The sequence below is a fragment of the Stenella coeruleoalba genome (genome assembly GCF_951394435.1).
Source record: "Stenella coeruleoalba genome assembly, chromosome: 19".
NCBI lineage: Eukaryota > Metazoa > Chordata > Mammalia > Artiodactyla > Delphinidae > Stenella > Stenella coeruleoalba.
In genome coordinates, this window is record NC_137165.1 from 37,369,537 (window position 1) to 37,388,328 (window position 18,792).

At 41.1% G+C, this 18,792-nt stretch overlaps 1 protein-coding gene across 1 annotated transcript in view; it reads right to left on the reverse strand.

The window, feature by feature from the left end:
• The window catches only part of KAT7 (lysine acetyltransferase 7), a gene marked incomplete at its 5' end in the record, with an annotated part of 36,047 nt that extends 17,718 nt beyond the window's left edge, over nt 1-18,329 (reverse strand). The window contains 8 exon segments of the mRNA XM_079903967.1: nt 898-996; nt 2,417-2,506; nt 5,696-5,778; nt 11,327-11,566; nt 12,787-12,963; nt 15,211-15,306; nt 18,036-18,311; nt 18,314-18,329. Coding sequence (XP_079760093.1) covers nt 898-996; nt 2,417-2,506; nt 5,696-5,778; nt 11,327-11,566; nt 12,787-12,963; nt 15,211-15,306; nt 18,036-18,311; nt 18,314-18,329 — 1,077 coding nt within the window.
• Nucleotides 18,330-18,792: the final 463 nt, after the last annotated feature.

Sequence of the window (18,792 nt, forward strand, 5' to 3'; positions counted from 1 at the left end):
AATGACTAAGTAAACAAAGAGTCCAACTCCATGCAAAAATAAAAATACACATCAGAAGAAGATGCCAAAACATTAACAGTGGTTTATATCTGGGAGGGTGATTTTTTTATAATTTTTCTTTTCTATAGTTGGTATTTTCAAAGTAAACGCTATGAAGATATTTATAATAAATCTTTACTTAAAAATTAATATTTTGTGCAAAAAAATTTTGGAAGAATTTTTAATAAAACGGGGAAATCAGCTTAAGATAGGTAAATGAAAACACAGAATTAAAAGCTGTACTTATAATAATATCCAAACTATGTAAATAAGGCATTGTAAAAAGCTAGAAAGTTTTATCTCAAAATGCTAGCTTATTTTTAGGTTATTTTTAGGTAGTAGGATTAGTGTTTATTTCTGAATACTTTCCTTAATTTTTCTATATTTTTTATTACAAACGTGCACTACTTTTAAAACTAGAAAAATAAATTAAAACACTACAAAAAGACCTATTATACAATGTATCACCCAATTAATACCTTTTATCATGTAGGTATTTTATTCTTCCATTACAGGAAATGCACTACTGCTTAGCTTGAATACTCTTCCTTACACAGACATCTCCAACATCATGGTATTTGTTCGAGCGGGTAAATTTAACCCTTTAAACCTAAAGTGAGGATTACAAACTAAAGGATTCAATTTTTTTTCATCTAAATTCTAACAGTATTTTGTTTTTCGAGGACTCCCAGTTCCATTCTTATTGGGGAATTATATATAGTGAACTCTAACTGCCAGAGTCCTGTTACTTACAGAGCATACCAAATGGCAAATGTGAAAAGCAGAATCTTAGTAACCAAAAGGAATCAAATGTGATAGCAAGAGTTCATGGTAATTAAATATTTAACATTTTCTCACCATATATTTCTCTTTCTGTTCTTTGCTCAGCCCAGAATTTCTTTTCTTCCTGAGTTCAGCAACCTTTTCCTTATATCGCAACTGCCTCTCTGTTGGTGCCTAAAAAGAAGGAGAAAATTGAGAAGTTAGCTAGAAAACTCATTATGTAATTAAGTTTCTAAATGAAAGTAACATACACCAAAGAAGGGGTGGGGGGGCGGGGGTGGGACGCCAGATGCATTACGGGCACCCTGTGAATAATGCGGTAATTTTAAAACTCTAAATGGGGTTCCCTCATCACCTAGAACACTACCCTGTCAGTTAATACGAGCTCAGGAAATGTATAATACTTTAATATTGATCCAAACAGAATATAAACTAAGGACGGAAGCAACGGGAATAAAAGATCATTTCAATTCAATAGGCATTTACTGAATGCTTACAGTTTTCCAAGTACTGATACGAAAATGAATAAAAATTTAAAAACTGATTTAGAACCCAAGATAGACAATGAAGACAAGTGTAGAGTGCTTTTACCTGCCAAGCACTGGGAACAGGTACTTTACATGCATAATTTAGCTGACTACACTGCCAGGTAGGTATTATTCAAGGAAATAAAGTTTAGGGAGGTTAGCTGACCTGCCCAAGACCACACAGCTAGAGTAACAGAATCGCCGTATTCAAATCCAGATCTGTTTGGCTCCAAAGTCAAACTTCTCCCTCATCACCGTGCCTCCTCTGCTATCCACTTATAATCTAACCACAGAAACAGACATCCATATGATGAGCTATGTGTATATAATACGTGCCAAAGGCTAAACTTACAATCTGAGAACATTGCAAATAGGAATACGTGAGGAAGAAATTCATTAATGGTAGAAGATTTGGGAAGAATTCCTACAACAGCTAAGAGTTGCACAAGGCCTTGAAGGAGAAACACAATCTATTCTTGGTATAAGTATAGAGTTCTAGGGAGAAAAACAGCAAGAGAAAGACCAAAGGCATTCAGGGGGAACAAGGAATTAAATGTAATCAATGGGCATGAATGTTCAGAGAGGCAGAAAGATTAGAGCGAAGCACCATCTTGGAATCCAACAGAAAAGAGAAGCAGAAGAAAACTGACATAAACAACAAGCGTCAAATGCTAAGGAAGTTACTGGTGACATTGGAAACATACCACCAGAGCAGAGGGGCCTGAAAGTAAATTATAATGGGTTAGAAAATGGATGCAAATAAGGAAATAGAGCAGCAAGTATAATCTTTCAAATAATCAAGATCACCTATTATTACTAATATTATTATTACCATTATTATTATTATTCTAGGTAGCACGATCCCTTCTTTTATGAGGGAGAAGTTTTTTTCTTGAAAATTCACTATTTGGAAAAAGTACGATTCTAAGTTTATGACCAAAGACCAGTTAGCCAGACACAGCATAGAAAACGAGGCATGGATATACCTAAAGACCATGACGGGGCAGAGGGGATCCAAGACTTGGCTCTCCAACTGTAAATGGCCAGAGCTTTAACAAGGCCCGTACCTGGTGCCTGGTTGCATGCCTGTTGTTGTCATCTTGCCTGTGGGACAGCATCCTTTCTTCTATCTGCTTATCCCGGCTCTGTGCTCTCACCTGCAACCATCAACAACGTCAATCAATCCACCTGCCTCTAAGACTATGTTTACTTAAAGTGCAAGAATACAATAGTAATCCCTTGAAGTTACACTGTACTTTTACTTTCAAAGGGTCTTCACATTTAGTACCACAATCTCTATAAGAAACAGATAAGGCAAGCTTCACATTCTGTTTTCTCAGCCATTATCCGAGAATCAGAGAAGTGAAATAAGTACAGCCAGGTGGTGGTAAAGCTAAGATTTTAAGTAAGTCTGATGACTCTGAGCCTCTGTACTCGTTCCATTGTGCAACAGTATGTGTGAGGAAGTGCAAGAACAGAGTAAAGAAGTACAAAGAAAAGGTTAGATACTTGGGATCAAGTCTATAGAGAAATTTAACTCTGTAGTTACGACCTTAGACAAATCACATTGGCTCTCCAAGTCTCAAATTCATCTTCTGGGCAGTGAGGACTCATATCCAACTCCCTATTCTACATCAACACTAAAACTCAGCACGGTCAAAACAGAGTGACTGACACTCTCCCACAAATCTGCTCCACCCCAAATCGTCCCTGTAGCAATAAATAGCAACACTTTCTAAACAACTGATCAGGTCAAAAACTTGAACGTCATGCTTGATTGTTCTCTTTCTCTCCCACCTCACAATGAATTCATCAGCAACTCTATCAGGCTGCCCCCCTCCAAAACATATCCTGAGTCCAACCAATTCTGACCATCTCCACTGACAATGACACTAAACCAAGCCACCATCTACTGCCTAAGCCTCAGACACAGCCTATCTACCCTGTGTCAACTCTTGCCCCCTCCAGTCCACTCTCCACATACCAGCAAGCTGTGATTTTTAAACAGTGTTTATGATATTACACCACGCCTCTGTTAAAGCCCTTCGAATGCCTCCCACGGCCGTCAGAACACAGGCATACTCCTTTTGCCAAGGCCTACAGGTCCCTCATGATATGGATCCTGCTTCTTCACTTCCCATCACGTTCCAGCCACACTGGCCTACTTTCCACCCTTCAAATGCAACCGTTTATCCCTGTCTCACGGCCTTTGTGTTTGCCCATACTTCTCCTCAGGACCTAGACACAACTAACTGCCTCTTTGCCGTCACCCATGGCTCAGATAAAATGTCTTTCTCCACAGCCCAAGCAAAAGCACTGCCAAACCCTGTCACCCCCAAAACAGTCACTCTGTTTAACCTTTTCATTTCTCACAGCATTACCACTACACGAAATTCTTAATTGCTTACTAATTTTATATGTTGATTTTGCCTTCCCCCATGAAAATGTAAACTCATTGAATTCAGTCTTTTGACTGAATATAAAATGGTAATATCACTGATTGCAATCATTTACTGGAAAACTCAGAGTAATTCTGTACATGCAAGTACTTTAAAAACTCTGGGTTTTTAGTAAATGTGAGGAATTAGCCTCATCTTTCCATTTGGGATTCTAAATGTAATAAAAATATGTATCTTTCAGAAATTCTCCTGATCCGCACAAGCACATAGTCCAGTAGTAAAGATGGGTTATGCTGAGCCTGATTCCCCTTGTGAAAAAGAGCACAAAAGAGGAAAGTACAGGAAATGCGTTCCTTTTTTCAGAATTTTCTTCCCCACACTGAAAATTTTCTTTTTCTTTTCTTTTCTTTTTTTTTTTTTTTGCGCGGTACGCGGGCCTCTCACTATTGTGGCCTCTCCCGTTGCGGAGCACAGGCTCCGGACACGCAGGCTCAGCGGCCATGGCTCATGGGCCCAGCCGCTCCGCAGCACGTGGGATCCTCCCGGACTGGAGCACGAACCCGTGTCCCCTGCATCGGCAGGCGGACTCTCAACCACGGCGCCACCAGGGAAGCCCTCTTTTTCTTTTTTAAAAATAAATTGCTTAAGGCAACATGTTCATACTGCTATTAGCCAACAATTTAAAAAGTTATACCTTAAGAAGACTTTTATGTAAAACCATCCATAGTATCAGATCGTTATATTTAAAGACAAGTGGTAACAGACAACTCTCAAAAACCAGAGTTCACAGTTATTTTCAGAGAAAGAAGCACCTAATGACTTGTCAGCTTCTGATGCAGATGTTGGAAGAGCTGTTCCTGTTTTGATCTGGTCTCACACTAATGGGAAGATAATGGGAAGACCTACCACTTCTACAGAGAACAGAAGAAACTGCCTGGCTTGTATTAGAGATCTGGGATGAAGGAAGATAAGAGTAAGTATCCACAACCTCAAAATCCACGTAAGCATTGAAAGTATACTACTTTGCTGAAAGACTAAACAACACAGAACGAAACTTTCCCTCCTGTGGTCTACTTGTAAATAAGAGAACATATTTCTGAATCAGGGACAATTAATGTTAGCTGGGGAATCTCATTTTTCTCAGGAGGAAACTGGCCCAAACAGGAATAAACCTGTTATCCTGGCCTTCTTAGCAAAATAACAACTATAAAAATGACAATTAATACTTTGGTCTAACCAACTTGGGTAACCTGTCCAAATACTACCTGAGCAATGCATTTAATTAGTAACATTTTCAACTCCTGCTTGCCCATAATTAGTTTCTTGGTTCCTCCTTGGTAGCAACAACCCATGGAGAAACATACAAAATAGGATCTTAGGCTCTACTCCTAAATCCATTATTCCAAACCCCAAAGGTTATTTAGAACTATACTTTTCAAGAATGTAAGACAAGAATTAGCCAAGAGTAGGTGTGATTGAGAGTAACAAAAAGAAAAGTATTTCACAGAAACAGACAAAGAAAGAGGAAAAGAATTTTGAAAAACTTTTAAAAAGCAAAATGTCCTCATAGATTTATAAGAAGAGAAACTAATGCATAAATATTGAGATCACATATTTATGCAAATTATTCCTTAGTGGAAAAGGTCCCTAGCAATCTTTGAAGATAATTTTCAACAGAAAATATCAAAGCACTTGGAGGATGATGTTCCAAATAGTCCATAGATAATCTCATTGTTAATTTCTCTCAAAACACTCACTACGTAGAATAATTCATTTGTCTGGTTTTTTTTCTTAACACAGTTGTTTTTTATAATGTTTCCTCCTCTAGAATGTAAGAACATGGACCTTGCCCATTTTGTTCACACTGTATCCCCATTGTTTAGCAAAGTACCTGGCAAATGGTAAGCACTCAATAAGTATATGTTGAATAAATGACAATACAGTTACCTTGCATTCATCAGCTGAGAGATTATGATAGAGAGGGCATCCTGATATAGAGAAATGTCTCTCGTGTTTTCCTGTAAGGTGTCCTGTTAAAGGAGGAAAAAACTTTATCTCAAGATGAAAGATTTAAGCTTGTAAAGTCATATTTTTCTCTACCTTTTTTTACAGTATCATTTTATCACATACATGTCTGATTACAGATTAAATCCATCAAAGGTAAGTGCTGTTAGGGCCATAACTTGCACCCACAATAATTTTTTTTCTTCCACAGGTTGGATCTAGCAATCTTTGAACACACTTGCATATATTCAGTACAAATTATAGTTCCTTCTTTTCTGATAATTCTTTCTCAAATTCCAAAATGTCATTAAGCCCATAAACTTATTTAAAAGGCACAAAGTTGGGCTTCCCTGGTGGCACAGTGGTTAAGAATCCGCCTGCCAATGCAGAGGACGCGGGTTCGAGCCCTGGTCCGGGAAGATCCCACATGCCGCAGAGCAACTGAGCCCATGTGCCACAACTACTGAGTGTGTGCTCTACAGCCCACGAGCCACAACTACTGAAGCCTGCGCACCTAGAGCCTGTGCTCCGCAACAAGAGAAGCCACTGCAATGAGAAGCTCGCATACCACAAGGAAGAGTAGCCCCTGCTCACCGCAACTAGAGAAAGCCTGCGCACAGCAACGAAGACCCAGTGCAGCCAAAAATAAATAAACAAATTTAAATAAGTAAATAAAAATAAAAGGCACAAAGTTACAAGCAAGAATATTTTCTTTTGGTGGAATTTAACTTTCCTATGCTAAACTGATCAAGTCATATGTATAGTAAGCACTTTCCTTTCTGTTATGCAATGTTATACAATCTGAATTGAACTTTTTTTTTTTTTTGGCTGTGTTGGGTCTTCGTTGCTGCACGTGGGCTTTCTCTACTTGCGGTGAGCAGGAGCTACTCTTCATTGCGGTGCACGGGCTTCTCACTGCGGTGGCTTCTCTTACTGTGGAAAATGGGCTCTAGGCACGCGGGCTTCAGTAGTTGTGGCATGTGGGCTCAGTAGCTGTGGCTCTCAGGCTCTAGAGCGCAGGCTCAGTAGTTGTGGCACACAGGCTTAGATGCTCTGCAGCATGTGGGATACTCCTGGACCAGGGCTCGAACCTGTGTCCCCTGCATTGGCAGGTGGATTCTTAACCACTGTGCCATCAGGGAAGTCCTTTTTTTTAAAAAAATTTATTTATTTATTTTTGGCTGCGTTGGGTCTTCATTGCTGCGCATAGGCTTTCTACAGTTGTGGCAAGTGAGGGCTACTCTTCGTTGCGGTGCACAGGCTTCTCACTGCGGGTGGCTTCTCTTGTTGTGGAGCACAGGCTCTAGGTGCACGGGCTTCAACAGTTGTGGCACACAGGCTCAGTAGTTGTGACTCGCGGGCTCTAGAGCGCAGGCTCAGTAGATGTGGTGCATGGGCTTAGCTGCTCCACGGCATGTAGGATCTTCCTGGACCAGGGCTCGAACCTGTGTCCCCTGCATTGGCAGGCGGATTCTTAACCGCTTCGCCACCCCGGAAGCCCCTGAACTTCTTTCAAAAATCAAAAGAAACTTATGAAAAATGGAGAAGGAAGTGGCCTTTTCTATCACATAAGGAAACATACCTTGATAACTTTGGACCAGATTAAATATATTCATTCTTTTGGAGGGGTGGCTGGTTTTGTTTAAAGATTTAGCCTTCTTCTATAATCAAACTTTTATATTATTCATTCATTCATTTATTTATAAAATACATAATCAAACTTTTCATCAGGAAGTTTGCACAAGGCCCTCTTAAGAAGGGAAGATGAAGATATTAGGAAAAACAATACAGAAAGCTCATTTTATCTAAAAGGGTATCTCTTCATTTTTCTATTTCTCATGTGGTTTGTGAAAATACACAGAGAATTGATTATTTCATTTTTATATGTCCCTTCAATCAAAAGGTTTATCAAACACCTAAGATTGAGAGGGATGGTGAGCCAAGGCTAATGAGATAAAAAGATAAGTGAGCTAAGCTAAATTGCAAATCTACAAAAACCTTTATCTTTCTTGGGGTAAAGGAGACATTTAAAAGGGATTTAAAAATTATACAAGATTTACAGAGTAAGCTTTAAAGGGTAAAAACAGGGAATTCCCTGGTGGCCCAGTGGTCGGGGCTCCGTGCTCTCACTGCCAAGGGCCTGGGTTTGATCCCTGGTCGGGGAACTAAGATCCCACAAGCCTTGCAGCGCAGCCAAAAAATAAATAAATAAAGGGTAAAAACAGTCCAAGTACTGGGGGAGAGGGGAATTAATATATGATATGCAGGCTGCCATGTCTCCAGGACTATATTATTTAAAACGTAATATTAGAGATCCACACATTTATCTTAGACACAAAATACTACCCTCACTGATCAAACACTATGTACAAAATGTAAAGTATCATCGCTATGGCAAGCTTTTTAGATACTATGCATCTGTAACTGCTGAATAAATTATTCAAGTTTGTTTTATTTTATAATATGTAAACTACAACCAATATGTCTATATTAAAAGTTTAAAAATGATAGCTGTTCTATTGACCTAGCAATTCCACTGCTATGAATTTATCCAGCAGATTTTCTAGAGACACCAAAATACATATATACAAGGCTATCAATTACAGTACTGTTCAAAATAGCTTTAAGAAAAAAAAAGTTAAAAAATGAGAAACAATATAAATGTCAATCAATACAGGACAATTTAAATAATTTCTGAACTTTCAATATAATGGAATTCTCTATATCCTTTAAACAGATGGACCTCTGAGTGCCAATAAATATCTAAGATGTCAAACCACTGTATATTTTCCTTTTTCTAAATAACAAAAAAAGAAATACATGTACATATACACGTGTGCTATATATGTATAGAAACTTATCAGCATTCATAAAAAACTACCAATAGTAGTATTATATCTAGGGCATGGTTCTGGGGATATGAGTGAAGGAGAACTTTTACTTAGCACTCAAGACCTCCTGTAGGGTTTTAATTTTTCAAAAGCACATCCTACTTTCATACCAAAATTACCAAGAAAAAAAAATTAACGACACTGTTTTGCCTAAGATGAAGAGTGGAACAGGATCCAGAATAATATTGGAAGCTCTGGTTCATACTTTTCAATCTTCGCCAATACATTAAAACCAAAAGTCAAGTCAACTTTCCCGTGATGCAGCAGATTTATACTTACTCTCTGGTCTCTACCACATTAAGGGTGCTGAGTCCAGGACATAAATAACACAGAATTAGTCCCCCACTCTAACCTCATTCTGGTCTGTCTCCTCCTCCCCATTCTGGTCTATCTGCTTCAGGCATATTGGCCCCTAAAGTATTCCTCAAAGGGACTTCCCTGGAGGTCCAGTGGTTAAGACTCTGTGCTCCCAGTGCAGACGGCACGGGTTGATCCCTAGTCAGGGAACTAAGACCCTGCATGCTGCACGGCACAGCACCCCCAACCCTCCCAAAAAAATACTCCTCAAAGTGGTTAAGCATTCTCCTGCTCCAGACCCTGTGCACTTGCTGTTCCCTCTACCATAATGCTTATCCCCCAGATACTCAAATGGTTCACTCTCTCACTTATCTCAGGTTTCTGCTCAAATATCAGCATATCAGAGTGGCTTTCCCAACTCACACACGCTTGTATGTGCAGTATCCTACTCTTCAAAGCATACATCTCCAGTTGATGTATTACACATCTGTTTTGCCTTCCCCAGTTAGACTATAAGCTACATGAGGGTAGGGAATTTGACATGTTCACAACTCCACCCCCAGAATTTAAAACAGTCAATAAGTATTGAATGACTGATTACACGTAGTACATAAAATAAAAGTAACAATCTAAGGATGCGTGGATACCAACAAGCAGAGCTGAGGAAAATTCCTTCTCCTGCTGTGTGGCAATGAGATCCTCTTACTGTCTGAAAGCATATTAGCTATCTCTTGTACTAGTGTTTATATACTGTCTATTCTTTCTTTTTCATTATTTATCTCAAGGAAATTGATTTAGGCCTGAAACAACTACCTTGAGTAACAACTGGTGTAGTGTTCAGGGGAACTTTTGCTTTACTTATGCATTTTGATGGCCTGAAATTACCTAAGAAACTGCTGCTAAGACCAGGAAAGGATCCAAATAAATAAAATACTAGGGAAAATGTACTGGTGGTCTGCAAAGCAGCAACTTACTCTGTTCTACTTTTTTTCTGAACCTGGTGGCCACATTCAATGGCTAAATTTTATTTATTTATTTATTTTTGGCTGTGTTGGGTCTTTGTTGTGGTGTGTGTGCTTCTCATTGCGGCAGCTTCTCTTGCTGTGGAGCACGGGCTGTAGGCATGCGAGCTTCAGTAGCTGTGGCACATGGGCTCTGCAGTTGTGGCTCGCAGGCTCTAGAGTGCAGGCTCAGTAGCTGTGGAGCACAGGCTTAGGTGCCCTGTGGCATGTAGGATCTTCCCAAACCAGGGCTCAAACCCGTGTCCCCTGAATTGGCAGGCGGATTCTTAACCACTGCGCCACCAGGGAAGTCCCCAAAGGCTAAATTTGTAGATGGAAAGAGAGGCCCCTTATCTTCCAATCAGCACCTTTCAACTCTAGACAAAAGCTTAGCCCAACATTTGCACCTAATCTCAGTTAAGGAGCACAAATAAGGTTTTTAAACCATTACTAGAATCCCTCAGTAAGGGGGAAAAATAAGTCATAAGAAAATAATGAAATATTCATCTATCTGTGAAGAAATGCTTATCTAGTTTATACTTACTAAAGCACACAAAGCCACAAGACCTAAAATTACAGAAGTCACAAAAGGCCAGGGTCTCATCTGTACTCCTTACCTTCAGAACCTCTTGACCAAAAAAATCTGTTTTTCTCATTTCCTTAATAGCTATGGCCATACAACCATTATTCATCACTAACTTACAGTCTATTAGTCCTCAGTAAGCTTGAACGAAGCACCGCACAATGAGATATTTAGAGATAACTGGTTTTCTGTTTTGTTTTTGCTGGAAAAATGAGAGAATTTTTCACTGGGAAAAGCTCTCAATAAACTGAATGGCCCATCACAGTTAATTTCCTTGTAACCAAATCTGTTACTATGGATAAGAGGCCAAGAAGCAGAGATGCTTTTTTTTTTGGCTGCGTTGGGTCTTCATTGCTTCTCGCGGGCTTTCTCTAGATGCAGAGAGCAGGGGCTACTCTTCCTTGTGGTGTGTGGGCTTCTCATTGCGATGGCTTGTCTTGTTGCAGAGCATGGGCTCTATGCATGCAGGCTTTGGCAGTTGCGGCTTGCGGGCTCTAGAGTGTAGGCTCAGTAGTTGTGGCGCACGGGCTTAGGTGCTCCGTGGCACGTGGGATCTTACCGGACCAGGGCTGCAACCCATGTCCCCTGCAATGGCGGGAGGATTCTTAACCACTGCGCCACCAGGGAAGTCCCAAAGATGCTTTTGTTCAAGCGGGCAATTCAGAGTTATTCTGAGGAGTGATCACTGAAGAGCCTAAGAAGCTAAGTTGCAATGGAACACTGAACATTTCTGGGTGATCCTAATTCCAGAGGGAGAGAGAACCACATATCACAGGGTGTCATGAGGCTTGGGCACACTTACCTAGGGAGTTACAGCCTGGTGTAGGACACTTCATATTGAAATTGTAGCTTTCATGGAAGCGGCGGCGCTTGGGGCGATGAGAGAGATCACTGCCTGAGTCCTTCAAGGACATGTCCTTGGCAATGCTCTCATCGTGAGAAACGTTGGGGCTGGAGATGTCTATATCAGACTCAGAAGAAGGGGCATTTCCAGTTGGCGTTCGAGGTGGAGACTCATCGTGATCAGCGGTATTTTTAGTTTCTAAAGTAAAAGCAATTGGTAGAACTCATGAATGGGGTTTATTTTATTTAGAGGGTTATTATATTCAGAAGAGCTTATGGGCTTTCCAAGACCCTCTTTCTACGATTTAACCAGTAACTTTTAGCCACTTATCTGCCATAAAACTAAATAGAAAATGAAGAGAAACTAATAACATCATTCCTCTTTTGCAACTTTAAATCCTGACTAAAATTCCATTTGGAGTTTACCTAATGCATTTTACTTATCTGTGTTTCTCCCAAGCCCCAAATCATGGGTAATCAAAACTGGATGGGAATAAATCTTTAAAAAATATTACCACCCCACTCTCCTTCCAGGAGATACACAGGATGGAAGATAAACGAAAATGGTTCTTTCTGGATGACACTGAACAGACTTGGTGTGAGACTGTGAATGGACCTGACTAACTCTAAATTAGGGGTTGCAAACCAAATGCCTACCGGGGCTGAGCAAGGCCAAATCGAGAGCTGACTGTCCCTCTCAAGGGGACAACTACTACTCAGTTCCAGCCAATTATTACTGTGGTGAATGGCCACCTAATGTTCCCAGAGCTTTCCATTTTTTAAAAGAAACTAGTAACTCAGGTTTTTACATGAAATCTTTGTTTTTTCAAATACTGGCAACAAAACTTTTTTTAAAAAGTAAATACGGTTCCATCAAACCAGCTGACCAGACTTCCCTGGTGGTCTAGTGGTTAAGACTCTGAGCTTCCACTGCAGGGGCCGCCGGTTCCATCCCTGGTTGGGGAAGTTACACATGCCGTGGGGTGTTGGCAGGCTAAAAGCCTAAAGCCTTTCATCTAAGGCCTCTGATTTGGGCTGCTGAATCACAACCTCAATACCTCACCATTCCCCATTACTGATGGGTCACTCCTCTTCAGAAATTCAGAGATAAATGGACTGACAAGCAGGCTGTAAGAAAATGTGCTTTAAGCCTTCTTCATCTGTGGGTAAGAGGTACCCAGTCCCTTTTGCCTACTGCAGGTCCAATCAAATATATTCCAGCTACTCTGGACCTCAAGAGTACTAGAGTACCAAACTTGACCTCAGCAAGACACAAAAAAGGAATCAGACACACCAGCATTCACCTAGCTGAATTTTGTATTGGGCATCTATCTATCTGCAGTGGCTCCAAGCCTCCCTTAAGAGGAAACTGACTAGACCCTCTCTGTAATGGGTCCAAATCATACCACACCCACTCACCTCTATCTGAAAAGTCAACCACTTGCTCAGTTTCTGAGCCAGATGAACGAGTCTGCCGAAGAGGGTATTTTTTCGGAGTCACTGGGGTAGGCTGCTGCTGACTACGGGTCACTCTCCTGGTAGAATAAGCAGGCTCCTCAGTGCCAAAAGACTGCAAATTTCGAACAGGACTGGAATCTGATCCCGATTTTTAAAAACAATAAAACAATTAAAGAAAAAAGAAGGAAATCTGTTTTATTTCCCAGTGGTATGACTTATTAGCACATAGGCCCTCCTCTTCATATTTCACAAAATCCAACAAATCCTCAAAATACCCATTTTATTGAACTAAATATAAGCAAAATAGATCAGGTATAGAGATGCAATACAGCAAGGAATTAATAGTTTAGGCTCTGGAATCAAGACTGAACGTGATTCAATTCCACTTCATCATACTAACTAGCTGTGGCATCTTGGGCAAGTTCATCTCTCCAAGCCTGTTTCCTGATCTATAAAAAATGGGGCAAAACTAGTAGCATATTCCTCATACATTTTGTGTGAGAATACGTGGAATAATTCATGTAAGGCACCTAACATGATCCCTAGGTAGCTAAATCTGGTGCTTTATAAATATTAGCTACGTCCTCTCTTTCTTCCTTTATCTAACCCACCAGAAAACAGATGCTCTACTACTAAAGGTATATCAATATACGAATATTTCCTTTCCTTAAGGATCTCTTTTTTTTCTTCCTGATTACCCTATCTGATACCCTAAAGCAAAATAGTATTAGATTCGTAAAGGGCAAGGCAAGATTACAACTTTTAAAATTCTTTTGGATAGAGAAGTCTATTCTGAAGCACCCAGTAGCCTTTTCTCATCTCTACTCTGATGACACTCAAAAAAGGAATAAAAGAAATTCAGAGCTAAAATTAAAGCATATTTTAATCAACAAAAAATCCTAACATGTATATCTTACAGATTCTGCAAAGAAGAAAACTGAAATTCTCCAACTCTTGTGTAAAAGTTAGCACACAGCTAGGTTTTCAGTTTGCATACCTCCAGGGGGCTCCATTCACAATGTACTGATAGTCTACATTTGCTTTAGAGAGGGTCATCTTACATGGACCACACTGTGAACGGTGCCCCATGGAGTTGTGTGACTCAGTGGTCATAAAGTATAACTAGAAAGAGACCCGGAGCTCGTGTAGTTCCTAGCTATTTTGAATATTTACAACTTTCAGGTGTCCAGGGCATGATCAATTATACTTTCTAAGAACACTTATGCCCATTCCTTTGCATATACTGTACTCTCTACCTATAATAACACTTTCCCATCTTTCAACTTGTAAATTCCTACTAGATCCCGTAAGATTTCCATATCTGGGCTTCCACGGTACTCTATGCAAACCTCTCTCAGAGCCGGTTCCACAATGCATTACCATACCAGTTTACATCCTGAACTAAACTGTGAGCTCCTTGAGGGCAGGAAGTATGATTTTTCTATCATGGTATTCCAGTACATAGCATAGTACCTGAATTATAGTAGCCATTTATCAATATTCCCATTATGCCAAAAGATAAAACTTAAAAGTTGAGAAATCAAGAGACAACATCTATACTTCAGCTCAAATATTAGATTCAAAAATAAAGTAAGGAACAGTTGCTGAGGATGTTCCCACTTTCTTGCTTGAAAGAAGAGATGTTCTTCTCTCATTTTGCAACATGCTTATACAAAGCACTAACCAAATCAACACTGTTTAAGCGCTCTAAGTATATTATATTTTCCCTCTTAACTTATTATCGCCTGTTGATCATCAGCTTTTTGTATTCATTATAACTTTCTTTCTTCCCCAGGGAATCCCAGAGCAGAGCCAAGAGGGTTTAGGGGTACCCTCCAAATCTAAGCCCAGATAGCTAATTGCACTAGAGAACCTTCTGACACCAAGATTCTCTGTTCTTTACTACCAAAGCAAAATTCTGGGTATTTACAATTGATAGTTAGGTCAACTATTTATATTTATTACCTGTACCTGACTATATTACAGAATTAAACGTGGCTTTAAAAGTATTGGGCCTCCTATAATAACAAGTTCAAGAGACTATTTTAAGTCCCTAGGCCTAAACCATTCTAACGAAAGTGAAAAGATAGCATTCTCATTTTACTGATAGGGAAACAGTAATCTATAAAAAATTAAATGACTCAGGACATACATGTGTCACACACCTATTAAACCAGACATAGTTCCTTTGGGTCTACAAATTGGACAGTACCCCCAACAGAACCATTTTTAAAAACCTGATACTTCGCAGTCATTTACTCTGTATTTTACCAGATTCTGTCATCAACATCAAGACATGGGACCAGTTTCCACAGTAACTAGCACCATAATGTGATGTCCAGTCAGCTGTGAGGTGTGGTCAGGAAGAAGGAAGCCGCCTTTTACCTTGGGAACTCTGGCTTAGTCGGGCTGAGGAGCGGGTGACTCGGGCAGATCGCCGGGATGTGCCGTCACTCTCTGAACTGTCTGTGTGCTCAAGATCTGTAGAAAAATCGGAATCTTCGGTTCCATCTGAACTACTGCCTGCATTCCTCTGTAACACCATAGATCCAAACATTAGCACAGAAACATTTACTCTGTGGGTCTGAATTAACACTGGGAAAAAAACGAACTGTGATACTGAAAACACCAAGTTCAAACCTAAGAAAGGATTCCACAGACAACTTTCCTTTATTTAGAGCATTTAAATGAAACAACCTACAAATAATGCACCCTTATTAAATAAACACAGAAAGAGAATTCTTACTGTATTATCGTTAATTCTGAAACAAGTCCATCTGGAGGTCAGTACCACAAACTGGAAAGTATTCTACTCAAAACAGATCGGTTGACATAACCATGTACTTACAGAAAGTCCAGAGTAATGAGAAAAATGTTAGTACTAGACCCCATTGAAATTCAGAGTAGCTTTTGTACAAAGTCTCCATCAACAGCTATTACATTTTTAAAAACTACACACTAATTCAAAATGTCATGGTCCACAACTCTGATCCCAAAAGAACTTAAGGAGAAAAAGAGTAACATTCTTCTTTCTTATCTACTTTTGAAGTTTCTCCACATGAATGGCAGAAGTGCTTTAAGAAAGCGGGGAAGGGAGCGGCTTGCACATGAAGACTCATAGGTATGCAAAAACAAAAGGTTTTTAAAAATCATCTTTTAGGGCTTCCCTGGTGGCGCAGTGGTTGAGAGTCTGCCTGCCGATGCAAGGGACACAGGTTCGTGCCCCGGTCCGGGAAGATCCCACATGCCGTGAAGCGGCTGGGCCCGTGAGCCATGGCTGCTGAGGCTGCGCGTCTGGAGCCTGTGCTCCGCAACGGGAGAGGCCACAACAGTGAGAGGCCCGCGCCCCGCAAAAAAAAAAAAAAAAATCATCTTTTAAATAATTATTTGTCAACTGTTAGCCTCCTGAGGCATGATTAACCATAAAGATAACTTTTATCAACTGAGCATTAACACTATACCTTTTACTAAACCAGAAAGAGAAATGTATTTGCTAAAAGAATAAAAAACAAAAAAACACCAAAGTTTCAAATTACAAGTCCCCAATTCTTTATTCAAAACCCTCAGGACCAGCTGTATTTAGAATTCATAACTTTTTAGAATTTTGGAAAGGGAATAATTTGCATATATGCTGCAAATAACACCATTTCTGCAGCAAAATATGTAAACAATCACACTAAATGAGACACACGAAAACTCAGGACAGTTTAGGACAGGTTTTGTCACCAAATAAGTTATTAGAAAATCTACATTTTCAAGAGCTCTTTGTATATGGGAATTGAAGAAAGGGGACTGTGGGCCTATTCCAAGGCACCAGTACTATTCCTGCATTTGGTAAGCCTTAACATAAATACCACCTGTCAATGTACGTCATTTTAGGAGACATTAAAAAGTGTAAATATTTGAAAGCCTCTGTGAAGAGAAACATTTCTTCAGAAGTGAACAATACCACCCAATTTTCCAAATATTTCAAGTCTAATCTGCCCAGATAATGAGTGGAGGCCCCAGAGAGGGTCACAGAAAATTGACAGGATAAAAGGGGGAATCTTAAAGGTCATCTAGTCCAATTACCCAGATATTTGAATCCCTGATCATCTCTGACCATCCCTTCCTGGCTTGACTGTAGAACTCAGTTCTTCTCTCTGGCTTTCACCAATCTACTTCTCATCTTATTCCAGAACAGACTTAATTGCTCTCCCACTTCTCTGACATTAAGCTTTGTACATTACTGCCAAGTAGAGAATTTACTAGATCCTTCTACAGTTATTTATATGTCTGTTTTCCCCATCAGACTCTGATTTCCTTAAGCCAGGGTTCACGTCTAATTAATTTCTGAATCCCCAGCAACCAGCACGTAGCAAGTAGTCAATAAGCATTTGTTGAACTGAATTAGATTTGTTCTGTAGTCCTGGCTCTGCCATTGCCTAATTGAGTAGCTTGGGGCACTCCAATAAGCCTCTGTTTAGCTGAGAAAAGAAGGGATGGGAGTGTCCTTAGGTGGTTTCATAAGTCCCATCTAATTCTACAAAGTTTCTGATTTTACGAACTGCATTTTCTAGGCGCTGTCCAACTAAGGAAACAATAATAATTACAGCGTAGGAGCAACAGGCCAGAGTGAGATCCCTTGGGAGTGGGCGCTGGTTCTCCACCACCCAGTCCTCTGCTTTGTTGTGTCCCCCGCGGGGAAAGGAAGGATGCTCCAAAACCCCGCCTCTCCTCCTATGAGCATCTCCAGACGGAAGAGAGGGGGATTCGTGCCACCCAATCGCGGCCCCGCTAAACCGCGCCCCCACAGGACAGACTGCCAAGCCCAGCCAATCAAGAGAAAAGGGATCGTTCTCTACCGCCAGTAGGAGAGCGGTGGGGCCGGGCCCAGACACCGCCCCCACACGCGGGGAGGTGACCGTTGAGCCCAAATGGGCGGTGTCACCAGCCAATCAATATGCTTCTAGACGTTTCAGCGACCAGTTAACGAGAAGAACGCCTCCGAGCCAGGCAAGCAGAGGGCGGGAATAGTTGCAAGCATAGGCCGAGGCCAGGGTCGGGCCCACATTTTTCTGTTGGGTATGGACAGAAGAGAGGGTTGCTGAGCTAGGTTCGGGGGAGCGGGAAGTTGGAATCCAACCACTGTGAGGCGTGGCCAACTGCGTCACGTTGCTCAAAAGACTGTCCTTAGAAACCCGCCATCCCTCCTGTCCCGTTCCTCTCACCTTCCTTCGCGGCATTGCCGGCGGCTGCGGCCCGACGGTTCCGATTCGGGCAGCGGCGGCAGCAGCAGTAGGAACGGTGGCTCCGGCGGGCTCCGTGGCGGCCTCTGTAGCAGTCCCAATCCTGCGTACGATCCCAAGTGCCTCCTGCTTCACAGCGTCTACAGCCTTCTGCGCAGGCGCCGCGGGCTGAGGCGCTTTTTCCTCTACTTCCGGCTGGGGTTCGCGTCACCTGACGTTGCGGGTCAGAGAGGATGCTGGGAGGTTCGCTCCTCCGGTGAGGCTACTGAGCGCCATTTTGGACTTGGTCAGGAAGTGACACCGATGGTGGAAACCGGGGTGAGCCGTGTTTAGTTAGGGGAATGGCACCCTTTGTAGGCGTGGGTAGCCATTCCTGTTTGGGGCAGAAGCCCGACAGTTGAAGTTAACGGTTCTCATCTTTACCTTGGGCAACATTTCCCTTCCCGGTCGTTTTAATTTCCGAAGTCGGAGAAGGAAAGCCCCAGAATCCATCAGGTTGCTGAGGTTTAACCCCTTCGTCGCCGAATTGGCTAAAGGACGTTTCCGTTTATGACATAAACTCAAAGTTGGGAAGGGATATTTTGCAGAAGAAACTATATTTTAACAGCCATCCTGTGTCTCAAAGTGGTGAGAATGGGGGCTTGTGAAAGGAACGAAAGGGTAGCGTCTGTCATCGGGAAGTTTCTTGTCTGGTAGAGGAGACATTGTCCTTGCCCTTAGCGAACAGCAAGTAAGTTAA